This window comes from Adiantum capillus-veneris, chromosome 10, assembly GCF_014529385.1.
Source record: "Adiantum capillus-veneris isolate H3 chromosome 10, ASM1452938v2, whole genome shotgun sequence".
Taxonomy (NCBI): domain Eukaryota; kingdom Viridiplantae; phylum Streptophyta; class Polypodiopsida; order Polypodiales; family Pteridaceae; genus Adiantum; species Adiantum capillus-veneris.
In genome coordinates this window covers 160,678,412-160,702,158 of record NC_140940.1, presented here as the reverse complement: position 1 = coordinate 160,702,158, position 23,747 = coordinate 160,678,412, and the positions used below count along the sequence as shown (strand labels likewise).

Genomic DNA, 23,747 nt, shown 5'->3' with positions numbered 1-23,747 from the left:
GAGAGAGAGAGAGAGAGAAGTAGACATAAAAATATCTTCACACTTCGCTTTTGATCTTTAATTTTGAATAGGCATCTTCCAAAACAAATTCAAAGCACCCAAGAAAAGAAAAACAAAAAAACTTTTCCTCCCCTCTTTTCCCAAGCAAGCATCGTCTTCGGTTCTCTATAAAAGAAATGCGTCTAAAATTGTTGCCACATACTGGTAGTTAGATTCATGCAACCATGGTCTTAGCTTGGATGAATCAATTGTCAAGGAGTTAATGTTGGGTATGTGGTAGCTTATTTAATTCTCTAGTTAAGTAGTGAAGTTTAGGATGTACACTAGCTCCATCTTGGACTTGAACCTTTGGCAATGGATGATTTTTTTAAAACAACGATAGCTCTTTATCTAGGAAGTGTTGCTACCATATTTCGTATAATAGTTTATGTATGAAAGTAGGAATGAACACATTGTTTTTGAGCCAGAATCTACAAAGATCCTTTGGCAAAATTAGTGCATGGAATAGTGTCTGTTTATAGATTAGATTGAGAACATAAATCAAATCCCTGACCCATGCTTAAACTTGATCTCAAAAAACAGTAACTTGCAAAACCCCTTACGAGATGAAAGCTCTACATTAAATACTAGGGCTTGTCTTAAATATATTAAGTTCTGGGTTTTACCCAAGGGTTCCTTGTTGTAAAAGAGGAGGTTTCATATCTCTCACAGACCAACATCCATAGGTTGTAAATCTAAAGAGTACTATGTTGATTTTTCTTTGTTAATACCCACACATTGATAAGATTCCTTTGATGTTTACTAGAGACCTCTCTATAGCAACCTCTCTGTGGCTAGCTTCTCAGAGATTGTATAGGAGAGTAAGGAGATAAGATGTGGGGTAAGTAAAAGGTATAACTCAGATGATTGGATTAGGGAAACTCTCACCATCCAGTCGAGTTGTGTTGTTTAAGGGTTTGAGAATGGGCATGTCTAAGTTTTGATGTAACCTTATGTCCCTCAAGGCTCGACATGAGCTTGAAGCTATTTTGTGATCTCTTTGTGACATTTTAATACAACCACCACTCACAATTGTGAGTTTTGCACACAAAAAAAAGATTTCTTTAATGTCTACCTAGAGAGATGTTGTGAGATTATTGTTTTACTATTGTATTCAATCCTTTGCTCGGTGGTATGCCCTTCGCAATGCACATTGCTTGAATTGTACCATGCTTGTGTGTAGTCACATTGTTACTACTATAAGAAATTATGCACCATTGCTAGGTAGCACTCATACAAGATAACAAATTGTCATAATCTACTTATAGCATAGAGCCCCTTCTTCAATCAAATTGGGTAGGGAAGGAGGTGTCCTAACATTGCCAAATTAGAAAGTTTACAGAAACCATGTTAACAATGGCTATTGTAGGACCAAGTCACTCTGATGTGGAAAAATCATGCAGCATTTGAATGCAAGCTCCAATTTTGAGAGGTGCAAAATCCACCCCTCTCCTTCTTCCCTTCTCTAACTTTGCAAAATTAAGTAGGCTTGTATAACCATCTTTGTTGTTCCACCCTTTTGATTGTCCAACACAACCCTTATCTTTTTCTTTTCTTTTTGGCAAAACTCACAATATGTGAGTGATATTGTATTAATATAATCACCAAAAAAAATACAGAACCCAACCCGGCTCACAACCGAGCCAGGTGCCAAGATCAACAACCCCAACCATACCAAATCAGACACGACAACAAGATCCCAAGTACATCGGCTATAGAAGGGGAGCCACCTCAAACAACAATAAAGACCATGGCTAAACAGGGTGCCACCCTCGAGAGAGTACAAACCAACCATATCTGTCGAGAAGGGCCGGGGCCCATAGTCCCCAACACCCAACTGGGACTGAAGAGGTGTCACCAGGGGACTCTGCTACCACAGGAGCACCCCATGCCTCCCGAGGCCAGTAGCAAAAAGTTGTAGACCACCATTCCAAAGGCCACAAGCGGACCACCAAGAGAGAATCACACCGAACACCAGCGACCAGTGCACCAGAGATGTTCCACCGCATGCCATTATGGAGGGCCAAGCTCCATCAACAGAATCTGACACCATGGAGAACTCCAAGCCCAAAAGCATGAAGCCCCCAAACTCCGCAGATCCAAACATCCAGAAGCTCCATATCACATGCAAACCCAACCATCTCAACTTTTTCAAAACCCAACCTGCATCCACCAGCACAACCTACAATCCACGCCCTCCCAAGACGGCCCCGTCACAAACACAACCCTTATCTTAAAACGTTTCAAGCGAAAACCATTATTATCTAGAGAGATTGTATGTTTTGTGCTACAATCATGAAATCTTGAAGGCTAGTCGTGCAGTTCTCTTGGTTAGCTTTTCTGAAATCATCTAGATCAGTGTTCTATCCGCATTTTAGCTCCTCCTTTATATACTATGTTATGATAAATCTAAAAACTTGTTGGTATGATTATTATAAACCTAGGTTTTTTTCGAGCATGATATTACCTATATGATCACACAATCAATGGGCAACTTCTCACTAATCACCAAGCTTTTATGGCTTTTCTCTTTAAATTTTGAACTGAGAATTAATCTTTTACCAAATACAATAAACAACATGCCCTTCAAGTTTTGTTTATGAAACACACAACAAAATATTGTCAATGATTCAATTCTAAGTAATGGAAAATCATCTTTATATATAAGCCATTACTGACAAGAGTGGAGCACAATTCAATGTTCAACAAACTTGGTGTGTCTAAGTAATGGAAAATCATCTTTATATATAAGCCATTACTGACAAGAGTGGAGCACAATTCAATGTTCAACAAACCTGGTGTGTGTGTGTGTATAGACATGCGCGATTCAATCACGATTCAATACACAACTTTTCAAGCAATGAAAAACAAACTCAACTTGCGCTAACACCTAAGAGATTCTACCTTAGGACAAAGCAAATGAGATTGGCCAACTCAGTAGGCAAGAAGACCAGAATCGCTAGTTGTCATGCATACTTAGTCCTTAAAGGTATCCCGCAACCAAAAAAACATTCACCTTGTTGGTTAACTCTACTTAGCAGAAGCAAAGTAGAATCTTGACAGGTAAATGATTTGAAGTAATGACCTGGATTAGCGAGGTGCCTAGGTGTTGATATGGGAAAATGTCTATTGGGGTGCTCTGTATTAAGGGTTGGAATTTGGGAGTGCTTGCAATTGGGTCCTTGATGTGCTACTAAAACATCAAGGAAGGATTCATAACGGTTTTTTTTGGAGTGTTTGATTTAATTTGAATGCTCTAGACCAAAAAAAGTGTTGGACGTTTTGGCGAAAGGGCAGTCCCTTTGAGGAATTAAATTACCCTTCCACCTACTAAGTACTATTTGATCGATTGGCTATGGTGCTCGTTCCTTCAGAGGTTTTCTGCATATAAAACCAACAATTTTTTGGGGAGTGTTTGATTTAATTCTAATGTTCTAAACCAAAGAGTGTTGGACGTTTCAGCAAAAGGGAAGTCCTTTTGAGGACTTAATTACCCTTCCGCCTACTAAGTACTATTTGCCTACTAAGTACTATTTGACCGATTGGCTACGATGCTCACCCATCTAGAGGTTTCTTGCATATTGAACCCATGACTTTTTGGGGAGTGTTTGATTTAGTTCAAGGAAGGACTTTGCAAATAGCTTTAAGCGAGGTGGGACGGGGCTCTAAGGCTTCGGAGAATTTGATTGATTGCTTTGGATTACCCATGGGTCCGAAACATTACACAAAGGACACAAGAGACCGGTTCCTTGGGAGTATGTCCGCTGGTTCTTCGGCCTTCTCTCCACTCATCATCCCCTCTCCTTTTTTCATCTCCGTCAGTTTTATCCTCATCTTCTTCAAAGCTCTCGCTCGCCATAGCCAAGCCAGCAGTCGCCCATTTCAAGCAGTGCACTCGAATTTGTCACTCTTCTTCTCCCCCCCTTTCTCCCTTCTACGCCTCTCCACTCCATTCCATCAGATTCTCTCGTTTATGCACGTAATTCTTCAATGGCAATGCAGGACTCATGGCGCGAAAGGATAGAGCAAGGTAAGGATCTTCTAAGCTTAGGAAATCAAAAGACGTTATCTTTCTCTGGCGATGGAGGAGGCGGGCCAGCTCTGTGGCCTTCTCTTGCAGAGAAGAACGATGGGAGCGATTCCTCTGCAGTAATTTCTCCTAGTGATGGAGCTGCAGATGCGAAGACCCCATCCGAAAGTTCTGAGCAAAGCGGCTCCACTCTTAAGGAGCATGACTACATCGGCATGGCAGAGGTTTCTTCGGCAAAGACTGAACACAGCAATGACAGCCCAGGGGAGCTCAATTTGAAGGAAACAGACCTATGCTTAGGGTTAGGGCTTGCATTAACGCCCTCAAAGAAAACTGAGCTTCCTGAAGATTCAGAAAAGACCATAGCTTTCACATTCTCTCAGGAGGAGGGCATGCCGAAGACAATGGTAGATGCTAACATCAGTGCAAGATACGCATTCTCAGAAGGTGCACCTGCAGAGCAGCGATCTCTGCAGTGGCCTAATGCATCCATGAGGTCGATCACGGGGGATAGCATGAAAGTGCCAAAGGTGCCACCAGTGCAACAGGGTAGAGATTTTCAGAGTTCTCAGATGGGTCTGCCTATGATGCAAGAGGCGAGCGGTGCGGCCAGAGCAGGCAATTCCTTTCAAAGCCCCCGTGTAGCTGCACACCCATCCACTCTGAAGAACGGTGTGAAAAGAGGCTACTCAGAAGCCATGTCTGATGTAGCCAGGTTCAACATGACTTCTGAAGCAAGGGCTATGGGAGCCATGGCTGTAAAGAGTGGGGAGGCAGATGTGAAAGCTTTGCCCAAGCAGCCACAGAATGCATTTTTACCCGGTTGGACACCCACCAAGCCACCCGTCGCAACTTCTTGGCTCGCAGGGCCAGAACAAGCTACGGCACATGCTTTTGGGGTCAACAAAGCTGCAAGCGTTAACCGCGTTGAGAAGTCAGGCGCTGATGCAACTGCAACCGCATTCAAGGGGAGCCATAATCTGGCTGATGCAGGGCAAGATGCTGCCACAAATGAGGCGCCTCCACCCAAGTAAGTTTAATATCTTACTCCCGTGGCTGGATTTGTTTGATGCCCTTTTGACTTACTGTGCTGAATGCTTAGAACTGCCTAAATTTCACCGCTTGGTCGCAGAGAATTGTAATGATCTCATTGTTATACTTATGTCGAAGCGAAAGCGTGCATGGAATCTGATGCATTGACCATTAGGTTGTTCTTATAGTTGTTGGTGTTTGTTAAACCTAATGCTGTTTGAGCTCTGCCGCTGCAAGCCCGCGTGCGCATAGGGATAGGGTGGATCTATCCATTACTTCGAGTGTTTATTTTCTCTTTAGGATAGCTCTCTCCTTTCAATTTTCTCTGTTTTCTGTACATTTCAGGGATCGAGTTGTGGGTTGGCCTCCAATTCGCTCATACCGGAAGAACACATTAGCAAGACCCATGGAGATGTTTGTCAAAGTGAACATGGATGGCGTAACCGTAGGCCGTAAAGTGGACCTCAATGCTCACAACTCGTATGATGGTCTACTCTCAGCACTGGAGGAAATGTTCCAGCCATCGAACAATGGTAACAAAAAATGCTGCCTAGACTTGGGCATGTATATTTTTCTGTCATCCTTGTGCATGTAATGATTTTGCGACTAAAATATTGTTTATCTTTGTCGCTTTGATGGTAATGATTCTGTTAGCAGGGTGGTAGTAGGCTATACTGTTCTTTACAGACAAAAGGTTACCTTGGCTTGGTGGCCAGTCGTGTTAGCAGTCATATGATTGAACCATAATTTATAATTTGTTTGTACAGTCCAAGGAGGTCCTCAAACAGCAGCTGGTAGCAAGGTTAACGATCCCAAGCACTTTCGCCTGCTCAATGGTTCTGACTATGTGTTGACATACGAGGACAAAGATGGTGACTGGATGCTTGTTGGGGATGTGCCATGGAGGTACGGCATTTGTCTAATTCACGTCGTGTCCATAGCTATACCTTTGTCAAATATACACACATTATGTTGCACTCAACTCCCTTAAGTTGTAATTTAGCTCTTGGGTTTCTGGGTCACTCCCACAAGGGCAAGACTCATGAGTGTTTGGGTCTCTTTGTGAATTTTAAAGGCACACACTCAAAACCACAACTAAATAGTGTATATCTCTGGTTGTGTGAGAAACAATTTCTTACTCTGCTTTTGTTATCACAGCATGTTTACCACTACAGTGAGGAGACTTCGAATCACACGTGGACCTGAGGCAGCGGTCCCCGGTAGGTCTCTGTTCTTGTGAATCTTATGTTATTTTCAAAGTTTATGACACATTGTAGAAGCAATTATTTGCCGAGGTAAAGGTTCACATAATTTGTCAAAACTGCTACATCAGCTTGGAGCATAGAATGCTTGTAGCATGGACCAGAACCTGTGGCTATCTTTGGCTCTTTATTGGGCAATGAGGTAGTTTAGAGACATTGGAATTTAGAACAGGGGCGTGAGTAAAGGGAGAGGGGTTGTGAGGAAAATTTTCGTGTCTATTCTTTTTACATATAATTCTAGGGTGTGAATAAAGAGAAAACCTAAGACATGTTGAATAGGGGTTTTTGAATGACCCTCCATATGCACTAGGCTTGTTAGTAGTGAACACCGCAAGATAATGATGAACATATCTATTTCTCTCAGTGGGAAGGCAGTGATTGAGCTCAATAACTCGAGCCTTTCAAGTTTCGTTTCCATTCTCACTCAAAAGGGCTAGACACAAGAATGTTGTGTAGCAGGTGGGCCTTGAGTGATTGAACACAACCAATGCCTTCCCACTAATAGGAATAGTTATGTACACCATTATCTTGGGGGTTCACTACTAACATGCGTGTCTGGAGGGTCATTTAGAAACCCCTATTTTAACATGTCTTCTTTCACACACTATCTCAACCTAAACACCTCTTGTTAAAATTTTTCTATGAATGTGGGGTCAACTCTAGAATTAAAATACCCCTCGTGTTGAACCTAAGTGGTACAGTAATAAAATGGGAAGGTGCACCCCGGAAGGAAAATATAGATTTATTCATCTCATGTTTGGAGGTTCCTGGAGCATGTATGGGGAGGTTGTTTAAGTTTGTGTGTCTTTCTAGGAGAATGCTTTCACATTTATGCTCATTTCTGCATGAATGTTTCTAGGTATATGCAAGCTTGTCGAGTACATATTGTGTGTTCATTCACATAGGCTTGCAGTGTGTATATTATGTGTTCATTATTATGACTGTGAGAGGAATGAGGTGGATATCTAGTATTGATGCCAATTGTATGGTAGCCTATTGGCAAGATGCTTATGTGGGTGTGATATAGAGCGAGTATGCGTGTGTGTGTGTGTGTGTGTGTGTGTGTGTGTAGACCCCAGCATGAGTACCAGTGGTGCTCAAGATAAAGAACGTGGTATGGAATATGCACACTGCAGTCGTGCATAATAAACTCAAGCAGATGAAAATTCCAAAATCTTATACACACGTGCACCCGCTTTTCAATCATTTCCGAAGAGGATCTTGAAGGTTCAATTAAATCAAACTATTGTATGCTTCCAAATTTGTATTCAAGCCAAATCAAAAGATGTGGTAGATGGTTTTTGCCTTCTTTGATGAAGCTAGTCTGCCTATGTTGCAGGACCAAGGGGATCAGAGAAAGTGAAATGATCTCTTTCGCCAGTGACTGATTGCTGCTCTTTGGTTCAAATGGTTGGCAAGTGGTATCGATTTTCGAAGCAAAGCAGCAGCAGCAGACTAAAAGGAAGCTCCTTATTTGCTCAATAGCCTTCTTTATGCTCTGTCTACAACCCCTCTCTTACTTTCTCTCTCCATTTCTGTCTCCAATAACACCCTTTTTAATTTCATGGGACTATATATGCATGCCCATAGGAATATAGATGGTCCTTCTCTTTTGCAATGGGTTTAAGAACCTCTCTTGCCATTTCTCTTTTGTAACATTTGATAAATCTATCTGGCATAAGCAAAGAGTCGGGTGCCGTTCTTTTGAGTGGGAGCAAAAGCATAGGCACCTTTTCTCTTGATGTTATACATTCCCTCTTTTTCTGTAAGGCTGATTCACATTTCCTTGTTGAAATCACTAGACCAGAATCTCATGTTTGGGATGCTTGTTAACCTAAATTAATGCCATATCATTTGACATGATTTCAAATGGCATGAAGCTGTGTCATCATCGTAGAGAAATGGTAGCAATAGGATTTGCACAAGTGTTTTCTAGCATGACTCAGCAAACAACCATTTGATGGGATGCCCAAAGGGCAAAGGCCATAGTGTTTGTGTTGCTTATAGCCTTTTTGGCTTAAATAACACTCTTAAAACTCGCTGCTACTCCAAGAAATTTTGCGATTGGTGGGAGGAACAAGTCATTTCACAACGATTGTGCAGCCCTTGAAAAGTTACTAGTGTTGTCTGCTCTATATCATCATCTGACATAGTTTCATATGCCATTAAGCTGGTCCACCATGGTAGACAAGTGCCTAGCAATACAATTTGCTCAAGTATTTAGTAGCTCAACTCTGCAAACAACCATTCAATATTTTTGTTTAGCCTGCCCGAGGGGCAAAGGCCACAGATGTTGCTTAGCCTTTTGGCTTAACTCAAAAACTCTATAAATTCAATGTCCCCACAATAAATTTTGCTAGTGGCGGAGAAGCAAGTTGTCATTCGTTAAAGATTAAAAGTTACACTTATTTGTCTGCTCTATAAGCTTGAAAATTTTATTGATCTTATCTCTACATTGAAGATGTGGCACTTGTTAGAAATGATGGTTTCTTACTCCTTTTTTTTCAAGTTAACACAACTTTTTTTGCACCTTTGCACTTCTAGCTATCTATATGGATTTGTTTATACATTGATATAGATTTGTGCGTGCGTGTGCTAGGGGGACTTCTTTACCTCCTACAATCCTCTCGTATAGGACTACCATTTTGAAAATACGAGTCCCGAAGGGTGCTTATAGACATGCCAATTTCAGCTTAATCTTTGGGTTGCTTGATAAAAACAACCACCATTGGGCTATTCTTCTAGCCTTTCGTCAGGGTTTTTTCGGCTTACATAAAGTGTGACATAGACGACTTTACATTCCCTCCAAATTTTCACCTTGAAAATGAATTATGTAGTTTATCATGAAAAAGGTACCTTCAACCTATGTTAAATCTCGACAGCCGTCTAGCCCTCCTCTCTCTCCCCCCCCGTCCATTTATTCCTACAATCTACTCTCCCAACCATTGCTCTAATGTGTCTGTTTCTTGTCAAGTTTTTCTCTTAGTTTGTAGCTTCAAACCCGTTGGAAAGGGGGAAAGAGGAACACAACCAGAACACAATGCTTCTCTGTTGCTCAAGAAATACACAACATCCCAATCCATTAGAGTTCACTTTCAAAACATGACACAATCCACAAGCAAACACCATTTGCACGCAACACGACGCACACGTGCTAGCAACACCACAGATCAGCCCAATCATTTCTCACTGTCCAATTCACAACCTTCCACTCACACAACCTTCCTTTATCTCTCTTTGCACAACAGACTTCAGGGAGGCACACTTGTTGACACACACACGGTAATGCACACACACAAGCAGAGAAGAGAAGGGGGAATCGACACAAGGAACACATGCATCAGTGAGCTCAACACCTAAACGAACAGCCCTCTCGGCTCCACGTAGCACAAAATGGCAAAAACCCTTACAAAAAAGCAAGAACCTCCTCTTATATAGAATACCAAAGCTTAAAATAGAAAAAATTGGGCTACCTCCTCTCACACAGTCTAACTTGGGCTTTTTGGCATTTTATTGCATTACTTAGAAGTGGCACATCATTTTTTTAGCATTACCCTGCATGGTTGGACACCTCGGCAAGTTCCCTTCTCTTTCTCTCACTTAGCTGTATGATAAGCACTTGTTGGCCGCTCTCTCTCTCTCTCTCTCTCTCTCTCTCTCTCTCTCTCTCTCTCTCTCTCTCTCTCTGTGTGCACTTGAGCACCGTGGGAAGGGGTCCCTACTGAGCACTAGTGCCAGTGCTAGTGGGGTCACCCCTTATCCTTCAAAATATGAGCATGTAGGGACGCGGGATTGGCCGCTCGGGCACGAATTGCCACGTAGCATTGCAGGTAAGCGCCCCATGGTCTCCACCGTCGCCCGTCGCTCTGCACCCCCGCCAAGAGCCGCCTGGTTGTGCCTGATAGGGCAGCTTCACGCACCACATGCAGCGCCAGGCAGAGGACCCCATAGCCAAGGACGCTCCAAAGCTCACGCCTCATCACTTGAATGCCTTTGAGGATGGCACCCTACCATATAAATACTATGGGTGCCTTTCTTGGTGGGATTTTCATACGCCACGTGGCACTCATATAGAAACTCCCCTCCAAAAACTTCAAAGACCACCACCAAAATTACAAAAACACCTTTTTCTTTTATGCCAACTTGGATCCTTTGCCATTCCCGAGCCGTAAAGCACCCTTGAAACTCCATATTGTTGGTTTCGCTCTCCTCTGTCTTGGCCACTTTTCAACTTCCCCAGGCCCTTCAACCATCGGTCTGAAAACTGCAAAAATACATATGGCATTGCACTGCCGTCCTTCGGCACCAACTTCAACATGCCACATCGCACTGTCCAGGCATCCGATTGACAAGTAGTTACTTCCTATCAACTCCATACTCTGTCTACAACCTCTGCAAATCTCGTCGAGCTTCATTGAACCATAGAGCACTCCACTACCACAACAGGTACATAATCAGCAGGCTTTAACAAGCCCAACTCTAGCTTTTGCTTCACTTTTTTGCTCTTTACTTTGGCCGAGTACACCATATCGTCATAGGTATCCGCACCAAACTCTACCTTGTCCCTGATCTTTGGATGCAAGCACTCAAGAAACTTCGACAGCTTCAAGTACTGATTGCCTCTAACTCCCGTAGCAATCTCCAATTGCTTCCAACATACTTCAAATTGCTCCAAGAAAATTGAAAACTTTTTACTTACATCTTGGCACACCATCTTCAGCTTTGCACTAGCCTCTACCGGAGTAATCACCTTTCGAAGCCGCTTCAAAAACTGATCCCGCAGCTCCTGCCTCCCATCGTCACTCTTTAAACCATCAAACCATATCTTTGCCCATCCAACAGCGGTACCGTCTGACTGCAGCTTTTTCGCATTTGTCAACATATGCATCGACAACATCCATAACTCAAAATCTGCTACCCAGTCTTCAAGGTCTTCAACGCCTATAAATATGGGACCAAAACGTGGCTCTCTCATCTCTGTCAACTTCAAACTCGACCAATGAACATTCTTCAACCATCCGCAAATCGCTTGTTAGCGTCAAACACCACCATCAATCTTCAAATAGGAGCATCATTACACTCCTCAGTAGGGGCACTGGAAGATGGAAAGGGGAACACACCCGGAACATAAACACAATGTCTCTCTATATCTCACGACATACACAACACCCCAATCCACTAGAGTTCACCTTCAAAACTCGACACAAATCCACATGCAAACACAGTTTGCACACAACACAATGCACATATGTGCTAGCAACACCGTAGATCAACCCAATCATTCCACACTGTCCAATTCACAACCTTCCACTCACACACAACCTCCCTCTATCTCTTTTTGCACAACAGACCTCGGGGAGGGGGGGGGGGGGGGGGGGGGGGGGGGCACTCTTGTCGACACACACACACACACACACACACACACACACACACACATGAAAATGCACGTACACAAGTAGAGAAGAGAAGAGGGAATCAACACAAGAAGAGAAGCGGGAGTCGACATAAGAAACACGGCAATGATGGATTCTCTACCATCAAAACAACCATGTACAAATGCCTCAAGCCGACACATGCATCGGTGGGCTCAACACATAAACGGGCAGCCCTCTCGGCTCCACATAACACAAAATGGCAAAAACCCTTACAGAAACGTGAGAACCTCCTCTTATAGAGATTATCAAAGCTTAAAATAGAAAAAAATTGGCCTACCTCCGCTTGTAGAGTCTAACTTGGGCTCTTTTTCGTATTTTATTGCATTACTTACAAGTGGCACATCATTTTTTTAGCATTACCCTACATGGTTGGACACCTCAGCAAGTTCCCCTCTCTTTCTCTCACTTAGCTGCATGAGAAGCACTTCTTTGCCCCCCCCCCCCCCCCCCCCCCCCCCCCTTCTCTCTCTCTCTCTCTCTCTCTCTCTCTCCCCCCCCCCCCCCAAACACTTCAGCACCGTGGGAAGGGGCCCCTGCTAGGCACTAGCACCAACACTAGTGGGGTCCCCCCTTATCCTTCAAAATATGGGTCCGTAGGGGTTTGAGATTGGCCGATGGGGCACGAATTGCCACATCAGGACTACGAGTAAGCACCCCATGGTCTCACCATCGTTGCTCTGTTGCTCGTCGCTCTGCACCTCCGCCAAGAGCCGCTCGACTGTGCCCGATAGGGCTGCTTCGCGCACCACACGCAGCGTTCAACAGAGGTCGCCATAGCTGAGGATGCTCCAAAGCTCACGCCTCATCAATTGGATCCTTTGCGGATGGCACCCTACCATATAAATACTATGGGTGCCTTACTTGGTGAATCCCATATGGGATTTTCATACGCCACGTGGCACTCGTATAGCAACTCCCCTCCAAATACTTCAAAGACCACCACCAAAATTTCAAAAAAACCTTTATCTTTTATGCCAAACTGGACCCTTTGCCATTCCTTGCTCACAGCCCCAATTCCCAAGCTGTAAAGCACCCTTGAAACTCCATATTGTTGGCTTTGTGCTTCTCTGTCTCAGCCACTTTTCAACTTCCCCGGGGCCTTCAACCATCTGTCTGAAAACTGCAAAAAAACATCTGGCATTGCACTGTCGACCTTTGGCACCAACTTCAACAGGCCACATCTCACTGTCCAGGCATCCGATTGACAAGCAGTCACTTCTTGTCAGCTCCATAATTTGTCCACAACCTCTGCAAATCCCGTCAAAAATCACATACAGGCACATTCTCCAAAGCAATCAAACTGGCTATGAATCGGCCCCTGGCAAAACTTCGACTAGTCATATCTCTCCCATTCTGGCTCCGATTGACGAGTCATCTGGACTTGCTTGCTCAGCATTTCAAGCTCTGTATTCCCAACCAAAAAACCAACCCTTCAGACATCCTTTCACGTGCCATCCCATTTAGTCCACTTTGAAGCCCATCTGGCCTAGAAAACCACATCAACCATACACAACCACTGCCACCTGCCTCCCAAGTCTCACTTGCTTCATCTCTCCCATTTTGGCTCTGATTGACGAGTCATCTCGACTTTCTTGCTCTGCATTCCGAATCGAAAAACCAACCCTTCAAACATCCTTTCAGTTGCCATCCCATTAAGTCCACTTTGAAGCCCATCTCGCCTAGAAAACCACACCAGCCATACACAACCGCTACCACCTGCCTACCCAGGTCTCTCCCGCTTGCTTCATCCCTTTGCCATGCACATGCTAGCACATATATACCTACTTGTGCCATCTTCTATGGTCGACCAACTTTAGCTGTACCACCGTGCTTAATAGAGTTCCATAAAACACACACACACACACACACACACGCGAACACACACGCACACATTTTCCCTAGAACAATGGAATTTGGCTATCCACTTTATCTCTATAACAAAAAGTAACCAGATTATGATACGATTCACATATTGGCTACAAGTATGAGTGATTTTCTTTTCATCCTATCAACTCCTACTGGCTCACTGTATATTATATTCAATCATTACAGAGATTCCTCCGGTTTTGGACTTGGACACACATGAATTTCTTTCACTCTTACTCACCCTTACAAAAACTAGAGTCCATAGGTCGAATTCATGCATTGATGACTAGAGCCTTAGGATGGACTCCCATAACCGCTCGAGCAATCGTATGAGATGCTGCAATAGCGGAGCTGTACAAATTATGAAATTTTGCATGTCTTCTCGCACAATGCAGGACTCTCACCCACGGTTCCAGAGCTCTTTGCCTCTGTGCGCTCCCTCCTTGCCCGCCCCCATGCCTCTCACCCAATATTCCTTGTCTGCATCACCTGGCCTTACCTCCTACTCAGCTGCCCACAATGACCTCCTATTTGACTGCCGCGTTGCCCAATACTTGGCTCCGTATCCTGTTTGATTCCTTGTAATTTTTGATTTTATGTGATTGGGCCCCCTACTCTTAAACCAATCAAAAGGTGTCCTCGCTTTATCTCTCCCTTTTCGTGCATAGGATTCTAATTTGTTTGATGCCACAAACTTAAACGTTGCCAGAGTATCTTACAATTTCGTAGCCCGCTAAACCCCACGTCCTTGGGATTACAATGGCAACTACAGTAGAATCAAGCCTTCAGTATCCATAACCCCTTGCATATTTGGTGACAATTTCCTTGCTCATCCACTCTATATTCATGCATTTGGCATCCCATTAATAGGCTCCTCACTTTAGGTCGGTTTCTTTAGTAAATTCGCTTTGTATGATCTCACTTAGTGAGATGTTGATGAGAAGCTATGGCCATTAAAACCAAGTGTTTGTTGAATTCCTTAGGAGAACAAATTCACTCATTCCTTGTCTGTGTCGACTTGCATGCGATGGGTGCACCCTCTCTCTCTATGTCACACCTTGCTCTCCACTTGGGTTCATTAGATACGATTATTCCACTTTAAGACATGCCTTTTAAAAGCGTACCCCAATCCATCAAACCTCCTAATGTAGGGGTTATTAGTCAAGTAATGGGTTTACTATGCACCACCCAACTACTTCCCCCCTCGCTATTGATACCGGAATGTACTCCTCATTACCACTCAAAAACCAAAACGATGGCCTTCCTCTCCGTTCCACATATAGCTGTTTTTGCCTCTGTGTGTGTGTGTGTGTGTGTGTGTGTGTGTGTGTGTGTGTGTGTGTGTGTGTGTGTGTGTGTGTGTGTGTGTGTGTGTGTGTGTGTGTGTGTGTGTGTGTGTGTGTGTGTACGCTTGTCTTGATCCACGAGGATGACAAGGCATTCAGCTGTAGATTTGGTAAAGTAATCCATAAAAAGTTTAATCCTTCAAAGCTTTGAAGCTTACAATGCCGATAAGAGCTCGAGGTAGGATTACCACTCTTTTTTGCTTACTGCATCTTCATGTGCCTTCATCGCATAACAACCTCCAATTTTAGGTAGGTGCTCTCACACCTACACAATACCTGGTTTTAAACATACACATGCTTGGGAAGTGAGTGATATTGTAGAAGGTGAGCAATACTATAGCAAATACACACACAATTGAACAAAGTCTAAACAATACTACGTCATGAAAACTCAGCTCAAGTGATGTCGTAAGTAGTTGATTTTGAAATAAGGATTGTGGTGATTTTTTGGTGATCTCATGTACATGCATACACATGGAAATGTTTCATAGAGGGTCTCTCAAGCCATGTCATAGTTAATATGGAAATGAAGATTGCAGTTTTTTCTATAGTCTCATATATATGCACATGCATGAAAATGATTAATAGAGGTTGATAGGGTTTAATATCTGCTTGATCTATTTGAGTCCAAAAGGGGAGAAGACTACATGTATATCTAGATCATAAATTCATTAATACATAAACTACTTACCTGAGAAATTTGCTGCTACTTGGTCTTGATCTCAGATAATAATGGGCTCATAAGCTGAGTATTCACACTTGTATGGGTGAAAATTGTGCTTTTGAAGTTTGATGGTCTTTCTATGGAAACTTTGACTACCAGTAATTGCCTTAAATCCTCCCTCCAGTGAGTTGGAGTACTGAAAATATCCCATAAAAGCATGGGAATTGTTGTCAAACTTTTGTAGGATTACCAGCTTTTCGGATGATTACCGGTATTTTGCATACATAAATTAGCTTGTAAAAAAATATTGATAGTTTGAATGAGTACCAATATCTTAGAGGTTTCTGCCTTGTAAAATTCAGCTTGTTTGCCTTTTTAAAAGCTGGTGGTCCTTCATTGCTAGCTGGAATCACATAATACTAGCAATTGCTGGCTTCCATTAATGACTTGGAATAGTATAATGGAATATTGCTAACCTAGTATTGTTACACAATTGAATATTTATTGGCTAGATCTAAGATATTATTTTATTGTCTAGTAATGTAATTCCTAATATATATGTGATTGCAAGCATATCTATAGATTACACTCAGATTGAAGCATATATACAGGGCCGTATTTGGCTACGACACTTATACCCATGGTGGTAATTCAATGAATAATAGATAGATCTTTAACATGTTGTTGTTTTTTTATTTCTTGAAAATAATACATGATTTCAACTTCACATATGCTGTGTTTTTTGATATGTTTTTATAAAACAAAGGGGAAAATGTGAATGGTTTGGAACATTGCATAAGCATGCTTTTACTGTTTGGGAGAATATGACTCGAGGCATATGCCTCGAGATTTTGTATATTGATTTGGAATTTCAACATGGCCTATGGCTTGGGATAGACAAGGCATAGATTAATTGGTTTTAAGGTTTCTCCTGCTTTGAACACATTGAGCTAGTTTTCTCTTTATGATGATAGCCGTAAGCCTCAAGTGCGAGCCCCTTATGAGATGACCATTATTGGATTTTTTAAAATATTGTTCGAAATACAAACAGAATGATGTCAAATTTTTTTCAAATGGAAGTCTACGCGATTACTAACAAATTTGCTTGACCTCTGCATAGTGGTAAGTTTCTTTGTAATTTCTGACACGGGTAACAAGGGAAAGGGATCATTGACATCCATCCTTCCATGAAATTTCGTTACTGATGTGCTTTGATGCATATGATTATGTTTTGAAATAATATTAACTTGTTGATCTCTCCTTAGTTGTCAGTTTCTTTGTAATTTTTGGCACCGATAACAAAGGGAAGGGGTTGTTGACACCTATCTTCCCAACTAATGCCATTTTTGATGGGCTTTCGTTTCTTGGATGGCGGCAAATAACAGGTTTCTTCCTTAGAATTACAATAGGATCAGCAACTATACCAATCGATCGACATACAAGGACCTATATTTGGCCTATTTTATTAGGTCACAAAACCTCAATGTATATGTAAAAATTATTGTTATCTAATAAGCATAATTCAATGGCATTTACAAAGGTCTCTCTCTTTTTTTGCCCATTAATATAAGGAAAGTATAATTTAAGTGATATAAAGTCTTTGTTTAGTATGGTCCATTTTATGGTTCAATAATTTGTACTCTTCAATCTATTGTTAGACAATCAATTCAATCTCTCTCTCTCTCTCTCTCTCTCTCTCTCTCTCTCTCTCTCACACACACACACACACACACACACACACACACACACACACACACTTACTTTGTGTACTTGATGTGCTCTCTTCTCAGATTTCCTCTATCTCAGTTGTGCTACTAGAAGTGCCCTTATCCCAAAGATCTGCCACCTTTTAATTTTGACGTTTCATCATGTGCGTGCGCACACCCCAGTCTCGGCTCTATAAGTGCTCCTGTCTTGATCATCTAGGGTTCTTCTAAGTTACCTACACTATTTTAGGAAATGTCTATGGTGCCCTACATTTCTTTGAGATAATGCCTCACTCTTACCTCAATTATTTTATGTTAAGGCTTTTTGAGCTCGGATCCTATAAGGAACTTGTTTTCTGTCCTTTATGCTTACGAGGACTTGTTCAAAAAAAACCCTATGAGGGTGGCCATAAAAACTGGTTCTAATATTGTGCAAGGCTGGTAGAGGGTGGGACTTGCCTCTTGGAGGTCACCCACCTAATTAAACAATGGATTGTCTCTGAGTTCATGCCTTGACTCATTCTCTCCTTCTCTTGTTCTCTCATCCCAACAAACCTCATGCGATAGAGCTGTTTCTTTGTTTTTCTCCCTTTTGTAGGCATCCTTACTGATACCTCCTCATGGCATGCTGACTGGCTTGTGACTCATTGAGGAAAGTAGGGCTGCTTTGCACATATCTTTGTGAACATTTCTCTCTATTTCATGTGATTTTTTTATTGCTCTGATTAATCGATTAGCATATCTACTATCCCCATAGTGTGATGCTAGCCTATGGTATCCTTGGAAAGTGATGGATGCAATATGGCTTAATGATTGATTAGCATATCTATTGTCCCCATGGTGTGATACTAGCCTATGGTACCCTTGGAAAGTGATAGATGACATATGGCTTAATGAACCATGCATAGTGGGTTTCCCTTTGATTATCGTGGGTAATCTACTTATCGGGTGATTGAGATTATATTGCCGACACTTCACATTGTGCTTGGTTTTTGGTTTACAACTGCAGATGAGGTAATTGGATAGGGTAGTTGATGTAATTTGTTGAGCGATGCACAAACCTTGATGTAATATTTTGATAAGCAATAAAACTTTTTGCTATGTCTTATCTTGTCATTTTAGCTCCATCTTGTGTAGTAAAATATATTGTACTAAATTGTATGATATATTTGTCGATTTATTTGTATAAACCTTGGTAGAGGCAAGTAGAGCATGATGTGGGGTGTAAGAAGGGGCCCACCATGATGATCAAAACCAAATACTAGGGGTGATTGGTACGCAATTTTTTGACAAAATCGGATCCTGAGGGGGGCATGGGACCATGCCGAGGACATGGCATGGTGTCGGGCAAGGCATCTGTCTTTGTTTTTCAACCTTACATCCTTTATTGAAGATTTCACAAGCTCAATTTCTTCATACCTTATTATTAATTGGTGTATGCATAATGCAAGAAGTTTTTCTTTACTCGTTCCATCTTCCCATGGCAGTACATTCCATGTAAGAACTACATCTTCAATTGGCATCATAGATTTTTTACCATACATCTAATCAACATGCATATAGCTATTGGTTGAACTATGTGTCATGCAATCAACCCATAATGCAAATGGTAGTTGCCTTGGTCACTCTCCAAGCTTATTTTCACAAACCTTAGCCAAAGCTTTAATTATTGGAGGATTCCCTCTTTCACTCTCAAGCCATTGTCCTACCTGAATCTGTGCCGATAGTCAAAAGCACACACATTGATTTTGAGAGTATTGAGCATATGCCACTGATGGACCTACCCGATACATCAAGTGTATCGGGTATATTTAGGACATGGAGGAGGACATACTAGACATAGATGTTTGAGATGAGCTAAAGCAATGGATAGCAAAAATGCCGAACAGTGTGGCTAAAGAATATATGGAGTTTGAGCTTAAGGTCTTAGAATTTGCTACATTACTGATGATCCAGCTAGATGTGCAAACCAAGAATTTTGGCCACACCATGCTAGCATTTCCACTGATGAAACATGAAGCTCTCTTGTGGAAAATGAAATTGCTTCCTTCTTTAAAGACAAATGTCCATGGAGAATATGAGGGAGTGGCAGTAACAAATGAGCAAGTTATAATCATCCTTGAGAGCCAACCCTTATGGAGAAAGAGATGGTTTGAAAAGAGGCCTCAAGATGAAACAATATATAGGAATGCACCACAACACCTAAGGATCAACATGACCTACTATCCTATTCCTAGAAGGTGATCCTAGAATAACTATGACATGTGGAGAAGCAAGCAGAAGATGGTGTTCAGCTATCCAATCCTTGCCAATCCTAAACCGAACATCAAGCCCATTGAAGCATACATGTTGCACACCCTCCGAGAAATGAGAAAGTTATTGAGAGATGTTCTAGACCTTACATCTCAAATGACATGTAAGATAGAAATGATGATTATCACATGTATAGAATCTTTTAATGTCATCAACAAAGCAAAGCATCCTTGGGAAGTTTTTGTTGAGGGCACAAATAGTATCAGCTGGGTATGTATGCCCATATTATGTTTCTGCCATTGCACTACATGCAAACTTTTGAAGAGGCTTTCATGACAAGGTTCTTTGAAATGGATTCAAACATATTTAATCTATTGACAAAGGAGCTTCAAGCACGGCATGTGGCCTACCAAAGTACCTTGCTCAACAACCCTCTTTGAGATCTCTCCTTTAAGGTGGACATAATGGCACGGGTAGTAAAATTCAATAAAGTACTAAAGTCCCTTGAGAAGTAGCACTTCAAAAATTATACATAGATCTTTGCAATGTGCACAAGGACGTGCATTGGTTAGGAAAGGGGGGAGTGTTTAGCCATTATAGCTTATGGACACCCTCTTAGCCAGACACAGATTTCATAGCCACATTTTTGATACATTGTACTTTATTTTTTCTGAGAACCATGTACATGAGCTTATGTAATTTGGATCCTAGAGCTATGGATTTCTGAGTTGTAAATGTCTTATTATGTATAAAGGCCCAAAGTAGCCAAGCCAGTGGCCATTTTTAAAGCCCTAGATATATAAGAAAATAGATCTAGTTGGAAAACGGATAGTTTTTTGGATAAAGAAAAAGCTCTGTTGTACGTACTATCAAACTGCTTCTCTATGTTATCAAGTTGCTTCTTAGCTCTACTTTGTAAGTAGCATAACTCTTACTTGGGTAATTCAAATTCTGAAACTTGTATCATGTTTCTCTTCTCGTGCTCTTTCTTTCAAGTGTAAACATTTTAAGTTACGTGATGATTCATGACTAAGTGTCTGTGAGCTATATTTTCAATTTTGAGTGCTTTAGACTTTGTTTTATGTCATTTTGACTATATGAGAGTGTTATTAGACCTTAGGGCAACACTTTTGTACATTTTTGTTGTAGTTTTGTATGACATGAGTCATGATGGACCATGATTCTTATACCTTGTCAGAATATTGCTAGACTTTGTAGACTTGTTCCCTTAGATCTAATATAGCTTCCTCTAAAGTTTTGTGGCTATCCAACTTTTGTTTAGTTATTGAGATAGCGTGATGAATGAGAGTGGTGAGAAGACATAGATAGATTTCTTGGTTTGAGTTGTTGATTTGCTTATAGAGACTTGCATCCTTGCTTCTTAGGTTCACTTATGGAAGTTGCCCCACTCAAAGAGTCTCCGTGCCCTATCAGAGTCACCTCCCAGAGTATTGACAAGTGTATGTTAGCGCCAGAAGGCTATGCTATGGACGTTCATTGTGACAAACAACTAACACATACAAAAATGCTTAAGGGTTGCATAACTTGCTATAAAACCTTTTAAGTAGATGTGAGTATAGAAACATGGTAGATGTGACGATACTGCAACTCTCCTACTTCTTACTGAAAGTCTGTAATGCATTGTACTGAACAAATGATCAATTACTTCACTGCAGGATAAGTATATTATTCTTTAGGCCCTCTCTACAATGTGACATGGTTGGACGAGCACTTGGGGGAACTAGTTCATGAATAGATTTCCAGACAAGGATTGCTAGGAAGAAAATACTACACTTGACAACATAACACTTGATATGTATACGAGGTAAGGTATATGTGATATCATGAAACAAGATCTACTGGGCGAGGGAACCATGCTTGGCAATGCTTTAGTGGACATGCATGCCAAATGTGGTGGTCTAGTAAAGACAACACAAGTCCTTGATGCTGAGCTGCCTGAGAGAGAGAGAGAGAGAGAGAGAGAGAGAGAGAGAGAGAGAGAGAGAGAGAGAGAGAGAGAGAGAGAGAGAGAGAGAGAGAGAGAGAGAGAGAGAGAGAGAGAGAGAGAGAGAGAGAGATTAAATGAAATAAAATGTTATATTATACGTCTTCAAAAGGTATGAGAACAAACTGATACAATCTTACTGGACCCAATGTCTCGGTACAAAAATAAAGCTGAAGTGAAAGACTAAAATTATCATCATATCATCAATGCTTGAGAATGCCTGGCATTGGGCGTTGTCCGAAAAAGTATTACATTGGTTGTTGAAGAGATTTGTCAATGTGCACCTCTATAAATAGTCATATTGGGCCTTCCATGTCGTGCTAGAATGTTCTGGTCCTATGATGGAGCCTCCATCAATGTTGTCGTCGCCCTTGTATACCTTGGGCATCTAGCTTTCTCAGGCTCAATGGCTCTATCAACTAATATACCTCTGGTATAAGTGGGCTCTGAAGTTTGCTATGAAGCATGCTCATTTGGCTGCTAAGTCCCTACTCTAAAAAAGTCAATGATCTCCCTCTGTGAATGTCTTCCACTGCATGATCTCCTCAAGAGACTCTCCATGTGTCTGCATATATCTAGCAAAAACAATCTGAGGAATATATGATCTGATATCTCATGACGTTGTCTACTAGTACTCTCCTAAATCTGCCAATCTCAATATCTAGCAGATGCAAGGATCTGTGCATCTAACCAATAGCATATCGTATCCCATATGATAAATGAGTGTCCATATAGGCCAGTCTGATCACATATTGATACTCTATTAGTTGGAAAAGATGCTCTCTATAGAAAGCCATTATCTTGTCCAACTCTTGAATCGGCGATATCCATATGCTCCTAGTATCTAGCTGAATCAAATCTTGACATACAAGTCTAGTGATCTCTGTCCATGGAGAGATAGGGAGGGTGCATGCAAGGTAGTCTATCCATGCTAAATCCATGTGATTGAAACCATGATGTCATATGCCCATAAATGTTGTGTCTCTCTGTAGCGCTCGCAATCAGGATGACTTGAGGGCAAGCTACACATATCTGTGTCTAAAGAGGTCACATAAAATATGCATCAAGGATACTAATCTAATAAGATCCCGAAGACCTCTCCCCTGCCCATCTCTCCCATGAAAGCAACTGCCTGCTTATGAGTAGTCGCTCCACCCTCTGCATGCTGCTGGCGAGTTCCTCCCTCCATGTGCTCCTCTAGATGTTGTTGGCAGCCCACCACGAGAGGGGAGGTCTCTCTCTCTCTCTCTCTCTCTCTCTCTCTCTCTCTCTCTCTCTCTCTCTCTCTCTCTCTCTCTCTCTCTCTCTCTCTCTCTCTCTCTCTCTCTCTCTCGTGCATGCACGCATGCACATTGCCTCAAGTTGTGCCAGCACTATCAAGAAAGCAAGATAAGTAAAATAATTGTAAATGGTAGATGCTGCTTTAGCCTCAGCTACTATCTGGCTCCCAAATGTTGTAATCAGAGGCCTTAGCTCAAAACATCCAAGACATCATATGTGCTCCTTTGGATGCTGCTCGCAGCCCACCACGAGAGGGGAGGTAGCTAGCTTCGCAAGAATTTGCTACCAGAACTTTTGTGGGGTGTGTGTGTGTGTGTGTGTGGAGAGAGAGAGAGAGAGAGAGAGAGAGAGAGAGAGAGAGAGATGGAACTTGATCCGTGTGAAGGTGCAATCAACAAACAACGTCAAGATTTGAAGGATAGAAAAAAAAAGGGGGAGGGGCTGGAGCCCCCCATCATCCGCACGCGGATGATGGGAGGGCTCCAGCCCCTTCCATTTTTAAAACAATTTTTTTTGCTAGGAGTCGTTCTTGTGCATATTAGGTGGTGATGCTACATGTGGCTCTTGCCCCATGGTATGCGGCCGTTGTCCCCGACCATGTTTCCTGGCTAATATTTGAAAGGGATAAGCATCTCCCCATGTTCATTGCCTAGGTCGATATATACGCCAAATGTGGTGTGCTTTACTGAGCAAGTTGTAGTGAGGTAGGCGTGCCATGTGTTGCTCATTGGTGATATGAGAGAGAGAGAGAGAGAGAGAGAGAGAGAGAGAGAGAGAGAGAGAGAGAGAGAGAGAGAGAGAGAGAGATTATGTGAGTCACAGGGTATT

The 23,747-nt window shown here is 42.0% G+C and overlaps 1 protein-coding gene across 1 annotated transcript; it reads left to right on the top strand.

The window, feature by feature from the left end:
- The first annotated feature begins 3,842 nt into the window (after nucleotides 1-3,842).
- LOC147449966 (uncharacterized) lies at nucleotides 3,843-8,238 on the top strand. The gene is made up of 5 exons (XM_086522321.1): nucleotides 3,843-5,099; nucleotides 5,447-5,634; nucleotides 5,869-6,007; nucleotides 6,260-6,321; nucleotides 7,703-8,238. The coding sequence occupies exons 1-5, from the start codon at nucleotides 4,030-4,032 to the stop codon at nucleotides 7,729-7,731; spliced, it is 1,488 nt and encodes a 495-aa protein (XP_086378447.1). The 5' UTR covers nucleotides 3,843-4,029; the 3' UTR covers nucleotides 7,732-8,238.
- Nucleotides 8,239-23,747: the final 15,509 nt, after the last annotated feature.

What these genes read in the sequence shown, in the direction of transcription:
- LOC147449966 (XM_086522321.1), top strand. Translation starts at nt 4,030, where the DNA reads ATGGCAATGCAGGACTCATGGCGCGAAAGGATAGAGCAAGGTAAGGAT. An exon ending in AATGAGGCGCCTCCACCCAA is followed by an intron (nt 5,100 to 5,446) that starts GTAAGTTTAATA and finishes TGTACATTTCAG; the next exon opens with GGATCGAGTTGTGGGTTGGC. An exon ending in GTTCCAGCCATCGAACAATG is followed by an intron (nt 5,635 to 5,868) that starts GTAACAAAAAAT and finishes TTGTTTGTACAG; the next exon opens with TCCAAGGAGGTCCTCAAACA.